The 16162-nt window shown below is 47.4% G+C and overlaps 1 protein-coding gene across 2 annotated transcripts in view; it reads right to left on the bottom strand.

Moving 5' to 3' along the window:
• RASAL3 (RAS protein activator like 3) overlaps positions 1-16162 on the bottom strand; it is a 245284-nt gene that overhangs the window by 81458 nt on the left and 147664 nt on the right. For both annotated transcript variants that reach the window (XM_086960667.1, XM_086960658.1), the window contains exon 8: positions 1084-1644. In XM_086960667.1, coding sequence (XP_086816793.1) covers positions 1084-1644 — 561 coding nt within the window. The remainder of the gene's footprint in view (positions 1-1083; positions 1645-16162) is intronic.

Genomic DNA, 16162 nt, shown 5'->3' with positions numbered 1-16162 from the left:
AGGAGATGGGCTGTGGCCTTCCCCCTCGGTCCTCACCTACCCAGCCGGACCTTGGGCAGATTTTCCCTTCGTCTCTCTGTCGTATCTCCCTCCTACCCCTTTTAACCTACCCCTTTCCCTTCCTTCTCTCCGTTTCCTAGTCTTCTATACTCCTTAAATGTTTTTGTCTGTGACTAGTGACCGTGGAGACCTAGTTGTCTGGCCGACGCCCGATGGAGCTACCTGGTAGCTAAAGAGGAGATGGGCTGTGGACTTCCCCCTCTGCTGTCACCTACCCAGCTGGACGTTGGCATATTTTCCTACGTCTCTTCGTCATTGGCTCCCTCCTACTCCTTTACCCTACCCAATACCCCCCACGCTCCATTTATTTTGTCCTCTATGTTCTCTAAATGTTTTCCCATTGAGACTTAGCTAATTGGCCAATGCCTGGTGGAGCTACCTAGCTATAGAGGAGCTGGGTTTTGGGACTTCCCCCTTGAGCGTCATCTACCCAGCCGGACTTTGGTCAGTCTTTCCTTCGTCTCTCCGCTTTATCTCCCTCCTACCCCCTTCCCTTCTACACTTTCACTTATTTCGTCTTCCATACTCTTGTAATGTTTGTCTAGCAACTGATGTAAATTGTAACTGATGTAATTTTGTAATTTTGTGGAGCCTCATGTGAAGCGCTCTGATACCTCCGGGTCTAGCCAGCGCTATATAAAACTCTTAAAATAAAATAAATAAATAAATTAAGAGGTGTGTGGATTTTTTTAGTTGTAAAGATGTCCTCTCCTTGGCCTAGATGAAAGATTGCAGATAGGATGATAACTCCAAATTAAAAACAAACATTCACTCACTTTTCAGTATAAATATCAGATTACAACATTCACACATTTTACCCCTCTCAAAATTCATAAATGTAGAAAAAAAACTTTTTTGAAAGGGAACAAGGGTAAAAGTAAACTGGTGTAAAACGGTTTTAAATGAAAGAAATAAAAAAAACTAAAAACCTCCTATTTCCTGTTAAGAAGTCACACATCCTGGAGGGTTCAGTGTTAACTGTGTGTGCAGTCTTTTGGAAAAAAAGGTTATTTTAGCACTTACCTTGGCTTTCCCAGTACACTGTAAAACATGAACCAAGGAGCTAGCCAGCTCCTCCTTATCCTTGACTGAGATTGCTGGTTCAAGCTCAGTACACAGCTCGGTGTAGTTGAATGCAATGTACTCTGCAAACTCCTTGTACTGCACAATGGGAAGCACTCTCATGTTCTGGTACCTGCCTTTGACTCGTATGGAAGGTGCCACAGGTTTATCCTTGCTGGGTGCTGCCTTGCAGACTGGGAACCATTTCTCCACATGTTGGCGGGAAACTAGGTCCGACAGTTTGATGGTGACACTACCCGCTGGTGTCGAATCTCTGGGATCCTTTTTCTTCTTCTTTTCATCCTCTTGCAGGAGATGTATAGAGACCACACTTACCGGGGGGAGGTTTTCAAATTCAAAGTGCTCTCCCCAGAAGATAGTGCCCTGGTTCAGTTTGCTTGTGGTACGGGCATAAAGGGACCCGTCCAGGTGCAGTTCACAGAAATATTTCCTTTTTGGCAACATGTCCTTTGCCTCATAAATCCACAAGCTCAGGGTGTTTTCGACTCGTTCACAGTTGTCCTTGCAGAGAAATAGAAACTGGAGTTAATATCGAGTAAGAAACAATGATGGTTCTATGAATTATTATTATGTTGTTGGGAATTACATTTGTATATCCATATGACCACCTGATTAAGATAAAAAGACCTTCCGTAAGAGGAAATTTGAGCTGTCCTATTGCTCACCTAAAATAAGGGATGGCCAGATGTCTTATAAGGTCTCAAACTTAAGGGAATTTATTGTTTAACCTAATAACTATTGTCTTAGGCTGACCATCTCAAAATTGCAATGATATACTGAGGTGCCTTGTACTGATTCATTCACCACTGTCATTGTTGAGAAAGGCTGACTCAGGCAGGGCACAGAGAGGACAAGGTAGACAGGGAAGTGTCCTAACAAGCAATAATAAGTTGAGTGAGTCTGACTCAAACAAGGGACATGGAGAACAGTGCAGCTTAGAATTAGGACCAAAGTCGATCCTTCAGTTAACTTTTTTTGGCGTGGAATTCATACGTTTTATGCCTGAACATGGCTAAACATTCAGGTTTTCAATATTATCACATTTAAAATAAATGTTCGGTGTGAGTCAGTCGGATGGGTCACATGGCAATCAGAATCCCTAGGTATTCCTCATTACAAGTCATAGAACACAATGGATGGCAGAGCAGCCAGTGACAGTTTTTGGGTACAATGAGTAGAGTGAGGAGCTTGGGGATAGGTCAAGGGAACAAGCGCGGCCATCAGTAGGTCCTATGTCCTAGAGATATCGTGCAGGCAGCCCCTCCCACTGGACATAGCGGCTCATACAATTCTGCCCCTCCCACTGGACATAGAGGCTCATACAATTCTGTCTCTCCCACTACACATAGCGTCTCATACAATTCAGTCCCTACCACTGGACATAGCGGCTCATACGATTCGGTCCCTACCACTAGACATAGCGGCTCATACAGCCAATAGAGATGCTTTTTTAAAGTTACATCAGTCTGATTGACCAGAGCTTGCAAAAGTTTCTGGAAAGGTAACATAGACAAGCAAAATAAACGAATAGGTAGCCAGTTCTCCTTTAAGGGATGGGTGGCTTTTATCAGTTATTAATCTGCAAAGAAGCACTTTTTAAATGTGAGATATATTTGTGCAAATTGACAGGTTTCTCGAATTTCCTGTCATGGTCTGATTAAGAGAAAGCCCTGTGCCCATATAAGACTAAATCAAAGTGCTTCGGTAAAAGAAAATGAAAGTATCCCCCGTAGTGAACTTTTCTGGAGAATGCATGTGGGTGAGATATTTACACGAATTGCTAAAAAAATATTAAGAAAACGCGAAATCAAAATGCATTTTCTCGTATCCTGTAATCATGAACAGGTCTAGAATTTGGAGAGTGTTTAGGGCTGGCTGGGCGTATATGGCTACGTTGTTGGTGGAGCCTGTAATTAAATCCACTTTCTCAGGAAATACGAGGTATATTTATTATTTTCACAACAGAAATTGAAATAATACATAAAGAATTCTTGCTATTAAGAAACTGGTGTAAAATACATAACAATATTTTTATGATATTTCTTTTTAGCACGCACAAGCAACTTGCACATTTCGCTCTACCTTTTACCTAACCAGCATTTGCAGAAACTATAAAGTGGCAGGAAAGATTTTCTATTCCATTTTTACCTTTCTTAATTCTAAATATATATATATATTTTTTTTTTTTTCCAGTCAAAAATGTACTTTCTTTGGTTTATCACAACCATAAAGTATACATATACAAATTTCAATTTAATAGAAAAAGGATGAAATTCATTTTCTTAAAATATATTTTCTGTTTCTTTAAAAGTAATACATTATTTTCCAGACCCCATTTTTAGGTTGTTTCAGCTTTTAAAAACAGAGTCTCTACTATTTTCATAAATTTTACCCCGCAACATATTAAATGTTCGAACCAGCTCCCATCCAGGTGATAACAGCATGCCTGCAGGTGCGGATCTGAAACATATTTAGGACTGGTTTCAATAAAGTTCTTCTCTCGTCTTTTATTGACTCGCACGTACACAGAAGGTGACACAATGTTTCCGTATGGTACCAGCATAATCTATATCTTGGTCCCTGGTGTACATCTTTCCATGACGGAATGAAGTCTTTGGAAAAATGGTCGCCCAGTCTAAAAGTCATGAATTTCATTTTTAAAGATAGCCGAAAGTGTGCCACGAGGTAAGGTTGCGGTTTTAATCGTTTATACGAATTTAATACAGTCCATGCGTGTCGACGTTTAGCCAGAGTCTTTTTGTCTTCTATCAGCGATAGAGCTTTTGTATTTAGTTTGCAAATCTTTTTAAAGGATGCTTCTTCTAGTTGACTGTTCCAGATCTCCTCTATTTTGAGGGTTTCTAAGGATGTGCGCAATTCACCACCCCAAGAGTTGGGTTCTTGTTGATCATATTGTTTTTTGATTTCTAGCCAACATAGGTTATTTAATGATCCTAATTCTGCTGATCTCAGTTTCTAGCACCATTTCGCTAAGACCGCTTTCCTTTGATATATTTGATTTTGCAAGCCAAATTCCAATCTTATTTGTGCTGGAGCTGATCCTTAGTAAAGGTTAAACACTGATTTATATATTTTTGTCTGGAGGGTGTTTAAAATGTCAATTTCTTTCCCGTGCCATATTTCTAGTCCATAGGAAAGGGATGGTAATACTTGGGCTGCCATTACTTTTAGGAGATGGTCATGTGACGGGCATTGCAATTTCTTTAGAAGTGTTCTGTAGGCGAAACTCAGTGACTGTGCTTTTTTCAACAATGTTTCTTTTTTGATATAAAAAGGACATATTTTTGCTTATTGTAACCCCCAGGTATTTGTATGATGTTATTTCCTCAATATGTTTGTCCTTTGTATACCACTTGAATGATCGTCTACTTGAGCCCGCTAATCTCACCACTTTTGTTTTTTTGATGTTTAATTCCAGACCTTCACAGTCAAAATAGTCCGTTAATTTGGATATAATTCTTTGGAGACCTATCGGTGTTTGACTTAAAACTATAATGTCGTCTGCATATTGTAAAAACTGGATACATTCGTTGGCCAATTTTGGTGGGTGTCCGTTCACGTTCTGCAGATGACTTTCCAAATCTGCCAAATATATGTTAAAAAGGCTTGGAGAGAGCACGCAGGACTGTTTGAGGCCATATCTTATTTTTAATTCTGCGGATATTCGTCTCCCATCACCAAGCTTTACTTTTGCCCACGTTCCACTATATAAGGCTATTATAGTTTCAATTAGAGCCAGCGGGAGACCCCAAGTTTCCAGTTTTTTCCATAGGCGGTGTCTTGGAACTCGGTCAAAGGCGGATTTCAGATCTATATAGCAGGCTAGTAGTCCGGTCTTCTTTTTTCCAGCTCCTTCGATTAGTAATGCCAGTGCTGAAAGATTAGTTGTGCAACCCGTACCTTCCATAAAACCAGTTTGGAATTTTGGTACTATTTTGTTTTCGTTTATCCATTGTCGGAGGTGAATCAATATACAAGATGCGAAGAGCTTTGCCTCTACATCAATTAGTGCTATCAATCTGTAGTTCCCGGGTTTCATTCTGCACCCGTTTTTGTATATTGGGTGGAAGATGTTACCCTGCCAGGACTGTGGTATCTTTTTTTCTTTATATACATGATTGAATAGCGGCGTCAGGTATTTTTTTTCACAACCAATTTTATTGAGCAAAAGAGTATCAAGAATGTGGCATCTTCACACACCAAGATCACCACATCAGTATCAATGCAATGATGACATACATAGTATTTACGAAGCAAGTATCAATGAAGCTCAGCTTTAAAAATGCCCTAACAACCCATCCCAACCCTAACTGCACCCCCACCCGTACCCACCATCCCCCCCCCCCGCCACACATGTACAGAAGCAACACAAAGACGATTCACATAGAGGAAGCAGGTATAGTGCAACCTGGGTCTTGCCATTGGGGCCAGAAAAGTCACTGCGATCAAATGTCCTCCTCCTGCTCCACCGGGGGTTCCAAGGACAGGCCACGGTAGTCGGCCCACCGCCTCCAGATCTTGAAGTGTTTGCGTGGGCAGCCCCGCGCCTCAAAGACCGGTTTCTCAAGACCCATAAAGTAGTCCAGCCCAGCCTTCCACGCAGACAGGGGGGGGGCCCTCACAGATTTCCAGGCCCGAGCCAAGTCACGCTTAGCAACCACCAGGCCCAGGAGCAACAGGTGACGTTTATATACGTTGCCCCCAACCCCTTCCATGATGTGCAGCAGGCCTAGCCTGTGGGTTCGAGGAAGATCCCAGCCCAGGACCTCAGCCAGGCAATTCCACACGCCCCTCCAGAATCCAGCCAGGCGACCACATGACCACACCGTATGCAACAGGGAGCCAGGCACTTCCCCACAGCGCAGGCACTCCGATGACGCAATCAAACCAGCCTTCCACAGTCGTTCACGTGTGTAATAGGCACGATGCAGGTACTTGAATTGTATCAGGCGGAGCCGAACCGCGATAGCGGTGCCGCGCGGGGACTCCAGTGCCTCCCTCCAGTCGTCCTCATCCAATGCGCCCACGTCTACCTCCCATGCCTCCCGAAGGGAGCTGAGAGTGGATGAGCAGTGAATAACAAGGGACTGATAAATCCTAGAGACCTTCTTGTCACCCAAGTCTCCCATAAACACTTTCGCCTCAATCGGGCTGAACTCCGGTAGGGAGTCGAGGCCGGCAATGCTTGGGGTGAGGGCATGTCTTAGCTGTAAATAACGGAAGAACTGGGACTGAGGCATCTGGAACTCCACTCGGAGGTCCTCAAAGGACTTGAGGGTTGCGCCTGACATGACTTGGCCCAGTTGCGTAATTCCAATAGCCTCCCAGCCCTCGAACCCGGCCAGGGCCGCCAGTTCTGGGAGCAAACCGTTGTGCCACAGCGGCGTTTCAGCCGTTAATTTGCCCCACCAACCCATGCGGCGCAAAGACTGCCGCCACACTGCAAAGACCACTTTTGTCACCGACGGCAACCCACGGCGTATACGGGCCGAGTAAAGAACGGTATGGAGCGTACGGTCACCCATGAGATGTCTCTCCAGGGCATAGGCCGGGTCACTCCTGTCCCCGTACCACCATTCATTAAGGACAAGAAGATGTGACGCCTGATAGTAGGAGAGGAGGTCGGATGTGGCCAAACCACCACAGTAGGTGGACAGAAAGCACGTCTTCAGGGCCACCCTGGCCGCTCCGCCATCCCACAGGAAGCGGCTCAGCACAGAGTTCACCTGACGGAACCACTCCATGCCAATAGGATGCGGGAAATGTTGAAGTTGGTACAACAGTCTCGGCAGCGCCACCATCTTAAAGATGGCCGACCTCCCAAAGATTGTGAGTGGCATTCTGGACCATGTTTTAACATCAGCCTGGACCCGTTCCCACACCGGCAAGACACTGCGTGTCCAGGCCACGGCTCGCGAAGTCGAGAGGAAAACACCCAAATATTTCAGGCCGTCCGTCGCCACGCGCAGGTCGGCGGCCCAAGGGTCGGCAACCACTCCGCCACGTAATACCCAGAGGGTCGACTTAGACAGGTTAAGGCGGAGCCCTGAGACTTCGCCAAACCCCCGCATGATCTCCAACACTCGAGGGCCCGAACGCCGCAGGTCGGTAAGGAACAGGAGGACGTCGTCCGCGTAAAGTGCAATTCTATCCGTAAGGGTATCGTTCCAGACAAAGCCACGCAGATAGGCATCCATTCGTATCCGCGATGCCAGGGGCTCCATGGCCAGGGCAAATAGATAGGGGGACAGCGGGCAGCCCTGCCGAGTACCACGGCCGATCTGGAAGCGCCCTGAGACCGCACCGGCCACACGGACCGATGCCGTAACATTGGTATACAGGAGACGGATATAGGACAAGAAAACAGGCCCTAGATTGAGGCGGGCCAACAAGGTGAACAAATACGCCCAACTCACCGAGTCAAAGGCCCGGTCCATGTCCGCGAGGAGGAGTGCGGCCTGTTCATCCCTAGCACCCATGGCATCGATCGCTGCCTGCGCCCGCCGGATATTATGTCGGGTGGCCCTGTGCGGCATGAACCCGGCCTGGTCAGGGTGGACCAGGTCGGCGATGTGGGGCAGAAGGCGGTTCGCCAGGGCTTTCGCCAAGATCTTGGCCTCGATATTGAGGAGGGAGATTGGCCTGTAAGAGTCGTGGCGGTCCGGCGCCCTGCCAGGCTTCAAAAAGACCACAATCTCAGCATGACGCCAGTCAGGTGGCAGCTCGCCTCTAGACCGAGCTGCCTCTAGGGCATTGCGAAAGTGGGGTCCCAGCTGGACATGAAACTGCTTATAAAATTCGGCAGGATAACCGCTAGGGCCGGGCGCCTTCCCAGTATTCAATTGGCCAAGGGCCTCCCCAAGTTCCTCGGACGTAAGCGGGGCCTCTAAGGCCGTTCTAGTCTCCTCCGGGACTGCCTGCGGGAGTAAGTCATCCAAGTATGAGGCAATCTCGCCCTCCACCAGTGGGTCACGAGGAGCGTATTGTGCCTCGTAGTAGCGGGCAAAGCTAGCCGCCAACCGATCCGGGTCGGTCATAACTGAGCCATCCCCCGCCGTAAGGCCGGGTAGCTCAAGGGGCTGGAAAGTCGCCTGGCAAAGCCTATGTAGCATAGTGCAGGACTTATCGCCCCACTGATACACCCTGCTGCGCGTGGCGAGCCACGCCTGCCGGGCCTCCTCGTACAGGACCGAGGAATAAGTCTGCTGGGCCTGCAGAAGCTGTCGCACGATGCCCTCGTCACCCCCGAGTCGACTACGCTGCTCCAGCTCCTCCACGCGGGCCGCGGCAGTCACAATGGCCTCCCGACGCTCCCGCCGAGCGGCCGCACACCAAGCTATATCAATGCCCCGGATCGTGGGCTTCAGCGCCTCCCACACAACAATGGCATTGACGCCCCCCACCAAGTTCTCGCGCCAGACGTGATCGATCTCCTCGCGCAGGTGCGCCACATACTCTGGCCGCTGCAACTGCCAGGCGGACATACGCCAGCGAAAGGGTTGTCGTTTAGAGGGGAGGGTCAAGGTGGCTAAGACAGGGGAATGATCCGAGAGGCCCCTGGGGAGTATCGCGGCGTCCCTGACACGGTTCAGACAGGCACCCGGTACAAACAAATAATCGAGTCTCGAGAACGACCCATGCACCGCCGATACATACGTGAAGGCCTGCACAGCGGGATGAAAATGCCGCCACACATCGATCCAGCCCAGACTGCGCACAGTCGCACACAACCGGGTGGGGGTAGCCGCGGGGGGGGGGTCAGACACCACACGCGCTCGCCACTGGCGGTCCAGGCCCACATCCATGACTTCATTCCAATCACCCCCCACCACAGTCAGGACCTCGGGGATTTCATCCCACAACGCAAACAGCCGCTCAGACAGTGCCCACTGCAGGGGGGGAGGGGCGTAAACACTTCCAAAGACCACCGGCTCGGAACCCAGTAGGCCCTTAACAAAGACAAACCTGCCCTGAGGGTCTATCCATTGCTTCTCATGAACATAGGCCACCCTGCGATGTATCAATATGGCCACCCCCCGTGATCCCCTCGTGAAGCCAGCATGATAGACCTGGTGATAACCGAACCTCTGGAGGCTAAGGGCCTTGGAGCCCAGCATGTGCGTTTCCTGAAGCAGGAGGACATCCACCATCTCCCTCTTCCCCCACCGCAGCACAGCCCCACGCTTGATCTTATCCAGGATACCCCGCACATTCCATGTCACCACCCGCAGGGTCTTTGAAGGAGACACAATCGCAGTATCAGCCATTTGCAATATACAGTCCAAAATCTGGCCCACCCTCCCACCCAGGTGCAACCCGCAAATCGACAAGAATCACAGCCCCCGACATGTGTGGACCCACCCCCCCAGCCCGCAAACTCAGCACCCCCTTCCCAACCCAGAACCCCCCCAACAATTGCAACACCAAAACACCCCCCCACACCCCACACCCACCACCCCAATACCTCAGAAAACATTGAAGTACCTGTCGCGGCATGGAGAGACCCGGGCCCAAAACAGAGGACCCAGGGCCCGCCATACCAATGGATCCCCACAACCCCACCATGACACACACTCACCACCCCCCCAACAACAACACTCACATCCGTGAGGGTCTGAGGCCCACATATGGTACCCTCCGAGCCACACTGCGTCCCATGACAATAACTGAAGTCTTCACATGGGAATCGGCTGGCACATCAAGGACAAAATGAAACAGTCTCACCAGCCAAGGCAGGGCAAGTCAGTATTCAGCATACAAAGTGCGAGTAGGCCCAACAGTGTTCAGCTGCCCGCATCGGAGTGTTCCGAGTCCCTGGCACCACCCGATTGCGATGCACAGGCGGAAGCCGATCTTTTCTTGGAGCGAGACCTCCGATGGCGGCCCTTCTTGGGCTGGCGATCCGTCCGCTCCGGCGACGATCCCTGAGACCTGCCCGGGTCCAGCCCCGGCTGGACATGGGGCCGGAGTCGCACCGCCTCATCGGTCCAGCGGAACACCTCCTCAGGCGAATCGAAGAAATGGGTCCGAGACTGATATATCACTCGCAGGCGAGCCGGATACAGGAGCGAGTATTGGAGCTTGAGGCCCCGAAGCTTAGCCTTAGCGTCCATGAAGGATTGCCGCTGCTGCTGCACCATCTTCGTGTAGTCCGGGAAAATCATGATGGTATGATTCTCGAAGGTGAGGGAGCCCTTGCTCCTCGCCTCCCGCAGGATAACATCCCGGTCATGATAGTTCAGCAGACGAGCGATAACTGGCCGAGGGCGCTCACCCTCCGGTGGCCGCTGGGTCAGAGCCCTGTGGGCCCTCTCAATTACGAAGCACGTAGACAGTGCCCCTTCGGGGAGCCAGTTCTCCAGCCACCCGGTCAGGAACCGCTCCATGTTGTCCTTCTCGCACCGCTCTGGAAATCCAATGAAGCGGAGGTTGTTGCGCCGCGCGCGCCCTTCTGCATCTTCCACGCGGGCCGCCAGTGTCTTTTGGACGCTCTCCACCTCCGCTAGGCGCTTCTTCAGGCCACTAATGCCCGCCTCAGTCTCAGTGATACGGGTCTCGGCCCCAGCGATCCGCTCCACCGCGTTGCGAAGGTCCTGGCGCAGGAGCGTGACATCCGCCCCAACCGCTCCAATCTTGGCATCGAGCATGTCTCTAGATTGGGTGATGGCCGCTAGGATAGCTGCATTGTCCGGCCCGGGGCCGCCGCTGCCACCGGCCGCCCCGGCGCCACCACTCGGCCCGGTGAATTTATCAATGGGGCCATGTTTAGGCGGGCCACCTCCTCTGTCCCTGGTCATGGCGCCGGGCAGGGCGGACACCACCTTCGAACCTTCGGGCACTGTCACAAATCCTGAGCGGGGCGGCCCAGACGAGGCCCCAGGGAGCGATGCGGGCCGGCCGCCGCGGTCGGATGTCACGAAAATCGAGGTCCCGGCGTCACCCCGGCAGAACAGGCCGGAACCACACTCGTCCCCACAAGCAGCCGTCCAGGGTATAGCAGGAGGGGAATCTGCGGGTCCACAGTCGGTGGGCAGCCGTATCCAGCGGGCCGAGCCAGGGGAGGCGGATCAGATGCCCCTACCGGCCACTAGTCCATCCCCGGCCGCCTCCGGGCACAAGGAACCCTGTCCCCAGGCTGTCGCGGGGCCACGCCTCACCGCCACCGCTCGTTGGTCGTTCAGGGGATGAGCCGATGGGTAGGAGTTGTTGGCACCGTCCCGATCTCCAGGCGATCGCGGTCGAAGAGATGAGCCAAGGGCGGCGTAGCGAATGCCACCCGCACCCGCCAGGTCGCAGCTGCCACCAGGCGTTGCGAAACTCGAGGACCCCGGTCTCCGGCCGGCCACCAGGCCGCACTCCGCCGCCGCCTCCCTTCGATCACAGGAAGGGAGGAATTGCAGGATCAGCACACCAATGTAGACAGGAGACTGCACCAGATCGAAAGCAATCACTGGGCACGAATAGTGGGCTCGGGGGACAGGATAAATGATCGAATTAAGTCCGGGCCGGCGGGAGCTCTACAAGGCTGCGACCGCCATCTTCGCCCGCCAAGCCACGCCCCCGGCGTCAGGTATTTTGCCCAAAAATCGGGATCATGTTTAAATAAGGCGTTTGGAATCCCATTGGGGCCTGCTGCTCCTTCCGCTTTCAGTTTTTTTTAATCAAGGTGGTTGTTTGTTTAACTGTTGTCAGAAGGGTTAGTTCTTCAAGGTTAGTACTTTGATGCTGTTCATTTTTTCTTTGTCCGGTTTCTGCTTCTTTCTGATCCAAACTTTTTTTGAAGTCTATTTATTTCTTTGTGGGTATGGTTCCTGTGGATGTTATATAGGCTTTCAATATAATGGACCCATGTTGTTTCACTGATTCCAATGTTATATTATCCACCCGTTCCTTTTGATAGTTTATTAATTATGTTCCAGAATTCACCGCTATTTGATAGTTTGCTTGTTCTTAGCAAATCTTCCCAGATTATCTCCATGTGCGATTTTTTCGCTTTTCTGCATTCCTCTTTATATTCTTTTCTCATTTTCAGTATTTTGTTATTGTCTACTTCTTTTCCCAACCTCTTGTCTGCAGCCTTTGTTCTTAATTTTTTCGCGATTTCCCTTTTTTTATCTCTTAGTTTAGTGTTGTACCATGGCTCTTTGTTAGCTTCTTGTCCATATGTTACTGATGTTTTTACCGAGCATTTTCCTAGCACAAGTTTATGTAAGTTCTCCCATTTTCTTTCGAGTGATAGATTTTCAGTGGTCTACATAGTTTTTACTTGTTCGTGCACCATTTCCATTATCTCCTTTTTTATGGGACCCTTACATTTGATTTTCTTCAATTTGTGTATTTCCGGAATAGTGGCAAGAAATTCTATCTTTGTTTTTTCTTCGATGTTTATTCTCAGTGTGGTCTCTTGTGGAAAGTGATCACTCTCCGGTCGGGTTCGTATTTCAAAATGATCAACCATCTTTATTAGTTCGTTAGAGTGAAGTCTAGTGTGGAATTTTTCTTTCCACTGGAGAAGGTGGTTTTTGCAGGTCGATCTCCCTTCATGTTTCCATTTAAGATCGTTAATCCCAGTTTATTCCATATCTTATGGATGTTATTTTTCTCCTGCATGGCTTTTATTATATTACTGTTGATAAACATCTCATGAAATTGGTGAGTTTTGTGTAAAGTTTTTATCAAATTTATTAGCGTTAGTAGTTTTTTAATTTTTGTGGCCTTATCTGGATGAATGTATAAATTTATGATCAGTAGCTTCCATCCTAAACTGTCTTTGCTTCCTTTATTCTCTAATTTGATAACTTGTATCCAGTTCTCCCCTGGATCGAGCGATTCGGTTTTCCAGTTTAGGTCGTTTGTTATAAAAGTGGATAATCCTCCCCTCGGGTGTCCATACTTTGCAAATTTTTCCGCCATTACATGATGTTCCTCATATCCCATGATTTGCCTCGGAATTTTGTTCCATGTTTCCTGGAGAAGTATTATTTCGAAATTACTCAGGAAGTCTATTGTCTCTTGAGTCATTTCTTTAAAACCATGTACGTTCCATGGGCAAATTTTTATTCTTCTCTCTGGTTTCTGGTTTAACTTGATATTTTTGTTTTTGATTATTTTGGACAAAATCACTTCCATCAGGATCGATGAGAGTTTAGGGCCTGTGATAACCAAGACCAGTCTTTTTCTTCCTTCAACCCATGGTTCAACTGTTTTATTTTTGTGCTGTTCAGATCTTGTTCAGTGATTGATTTGTTTCTTGCTCCCTTCAGGGTTGTATACATTTTTTCATTTGTATTATTGGATTGGGAAACCTTATTATTTAATAAAGGGAAGGGGTACTTTATTGGTGTTTGGCGCTCTAGAGTTATTCCCCATTCTACAAAGTATGTCCTAGTCGAAAAGATGAGCTCTACTAAATCTTTTGATGCCCACGTGGTGCCGCTTATTTCCACATCTTTCTCTTTATTTGTTTGGATAAATTCTACTGATTTGAGGTCACTTGTTGTTATTCCCCTTAGTTTCGGTATATCTTCAAACAATCTCAGTATATTTACCCGGTTCAGCGTGTCCAATTTGCCTCTTGTTTGGTATTCCGGCTTAAATAGTAATTTACAGTCTGTTTCTGTGCTTGCCGTTTCGAAATTTCGTTTTTGATAAACTTCTCTTTTTCCCTCTATTTGATCGAGACAAATATATGGTATTTGTCCCTATTGTCTTACCGTAGTTGTTGTTTCAGGTCGACTGGAATCCACCAATGTTACCACTTTTTGAAGATTCATTAATTTTCGATCAGTTGGTACATTACATGTGTTTTGTCCCAACTTATCATTTGGTAGAATTCCATGGAAATCATTGCATGTTCTTCCTTTTTTTCCTACCGTTATGGTTAGGCGCATGTTTGTTTCTCTTGCTTGATCTACTTGTGTTTTTTGACTTTGTTCTTTTTCCATTATGTTCAGGCTGTGTGATGAGTTTCCTCCTGTCTGCCATTTTGAACATTTTTGTGCCGATATTTCATGCTCGTGTTTTTGTGTTAATGCATTTACCTGTACTTTTTATTGTTCTATTGCCTCACCGCGATCTATTTTTACTATCTCAGTTACTTTATTTGTTTTTTTATTCAATATATTTGTATTTGCTTTTTCCTCGTCCTTTGTTTTTCCTTGCGTAATTGATGTTATTTCGTTCTGCTTTGGAAATTTGTAATATTCTTCCGCATCTTCTGTGTTTATCTCTTGGTTACCAACTTCTTTGACAGAATTTTCTATGAACTGATCATTTGGGGCCTCTTTCTTCTTTCGTTCAAAAATGGCAAAGATCTGTTTTCCTTGCTTACTTTTAGTAGCATTTTTCCTTGCCTTCCTTGCCCGTTTCCGCTGTCTTTTGGTTAGATGTTCTATTGTGCCTGATGATCCCATTGTTTTATTTTCATCTTGTCCTCTCTTTGTTGGTTCATTTTCTTCTGATTCGTTTAGAGTTTTTTCCTTTTCAACTGAGGGAATTGTTCTATTTTGTTTTCCAGTTTTTATGGCCTCATCATTAGAATTATCTCCTTTGTTGTTTTTTGAATGTGTTACCGCTAGTATTTCTTTCAAAATGTCAGGTAAAGATGCCAGTTTGTCTATTATGTCCCCACAGACACAATTTTGTTCCATTAACTTAGCTTTCCATTGTTTATCTTCCTCCTTTTCTTTTGTTAGATACAACGAGATTTTATCCAATTTCGAATTCATTCCCACTATATGTGTTGCAATTAGGTTCATCAGATCTACCTGAACATCGAGTTTGTTTGATTGAAAATTCAACGCGTTGATTGCTTGTTGTAAGCTTTTTAAAAAAGCGTCCCCACAGAGTGCGGACTGTGCTTCAGTTTGTTGCGTCCGTACCCCTGTGGTTGTATTAAAGCTGCCTGAGGAAGAGATAGTTATTGGGTATTCTTCTTTTATCACCTCTTTCGCTACGTCAGACGCCTGGAATTTACTGGTCAGTTGTCTGATTGGGCTTGATGTAAGTATTTTTGGAGAAGATGTTGATTTCCTTTTATATCCATTTTCATTTTCATTTCTTTCTGGATTTTCCGATTTTCTCAATTTTTCATGACTATGTTGCACTGGTTTAACTTCCTTATGTGTGTTTTCTTCAAGCATTTTCCGGAGTTCTGTTTCTTCAAAAATTGAGAAAGATTTTGACCAGTCAATTTTTTGTACACTTCTCTGCAATTTTGTTTGAGATCCTAATTTACTTTGGTTGATAAGTACTAAGCTTTTTTCATTGCCCTCGGTGGTTATTTTGTTTGGTGTGGACATCGCTTGACTAAGAGGTACATATTTTACTGATTTGCATGTGGTGTTGTTATCTCAGCGTGGTACATCGGTCTTATGCCTGCGTGCACGTGGTATGGTTCACGGTTCACCCTGCTTGCTTTTCCTGAAATCCCTGGGTACAAGTTTGCTCGTTGCGTAAGAATGTGTCATCTCCAGACTACTACTAGCTACTTTGATCACTCTCACTTCTAATTCGCGCTTGCACAGACTTTCCCAAACCTCCCAAGCCCGTCTGCCCCTTGTGGGACAGCTGCCGTCGGGGGAGAGAGCGGAAAAGGACGGAAGTGTTAGGTAGTTAAGTAGTTAGGTAGTGCGGCCACTTATAAAGGCTCTTCTTGCTGATGTTTAGTTAAAGCGTGTTTGACGGTATACGTGTTTAATATGTGTTTGACGATATTTTCTGCCTTTATCAAGGCCACCGTTTCTGGTGTTTACTGGTGAAATGGTTCTGTGTACCTGCAGGGTGTTTTCGGCTGGATGTTGCAGGAATCTTTTGGGAGACTTTTGGGAGTCTTTGGGGGTCTTTGGGAGTATTTTAGTAATCTTTTAGGAGTACCCTTCTATTTTTAGGAGTTCTATACTCATTTAGGTTTTTTGCCTGATGTGCAGAGCTTCAGGGCTTCGGGGGGGGGGGGGGATCCTGCTGATGACACGATTTCCACAGGTTATCCCCCTCCTCT

This window comes from Lissotriton vulgaris, chromosome 1_1 (genome assembly GCF_964263255.1).
Source record: "Lissotriton vulgaris chromosome 1_1, aLisVul1.2, whole genome shotgun sequence".
NCBI lineage: Eukaryota > Metazoa > Chordata > Amphibia > Caudata > Salamandridae > Lissotriton > Lissotriton vulgaris.
This window is presented reverse-complemented; position numbering and strand designations above follow the sequence as displayed.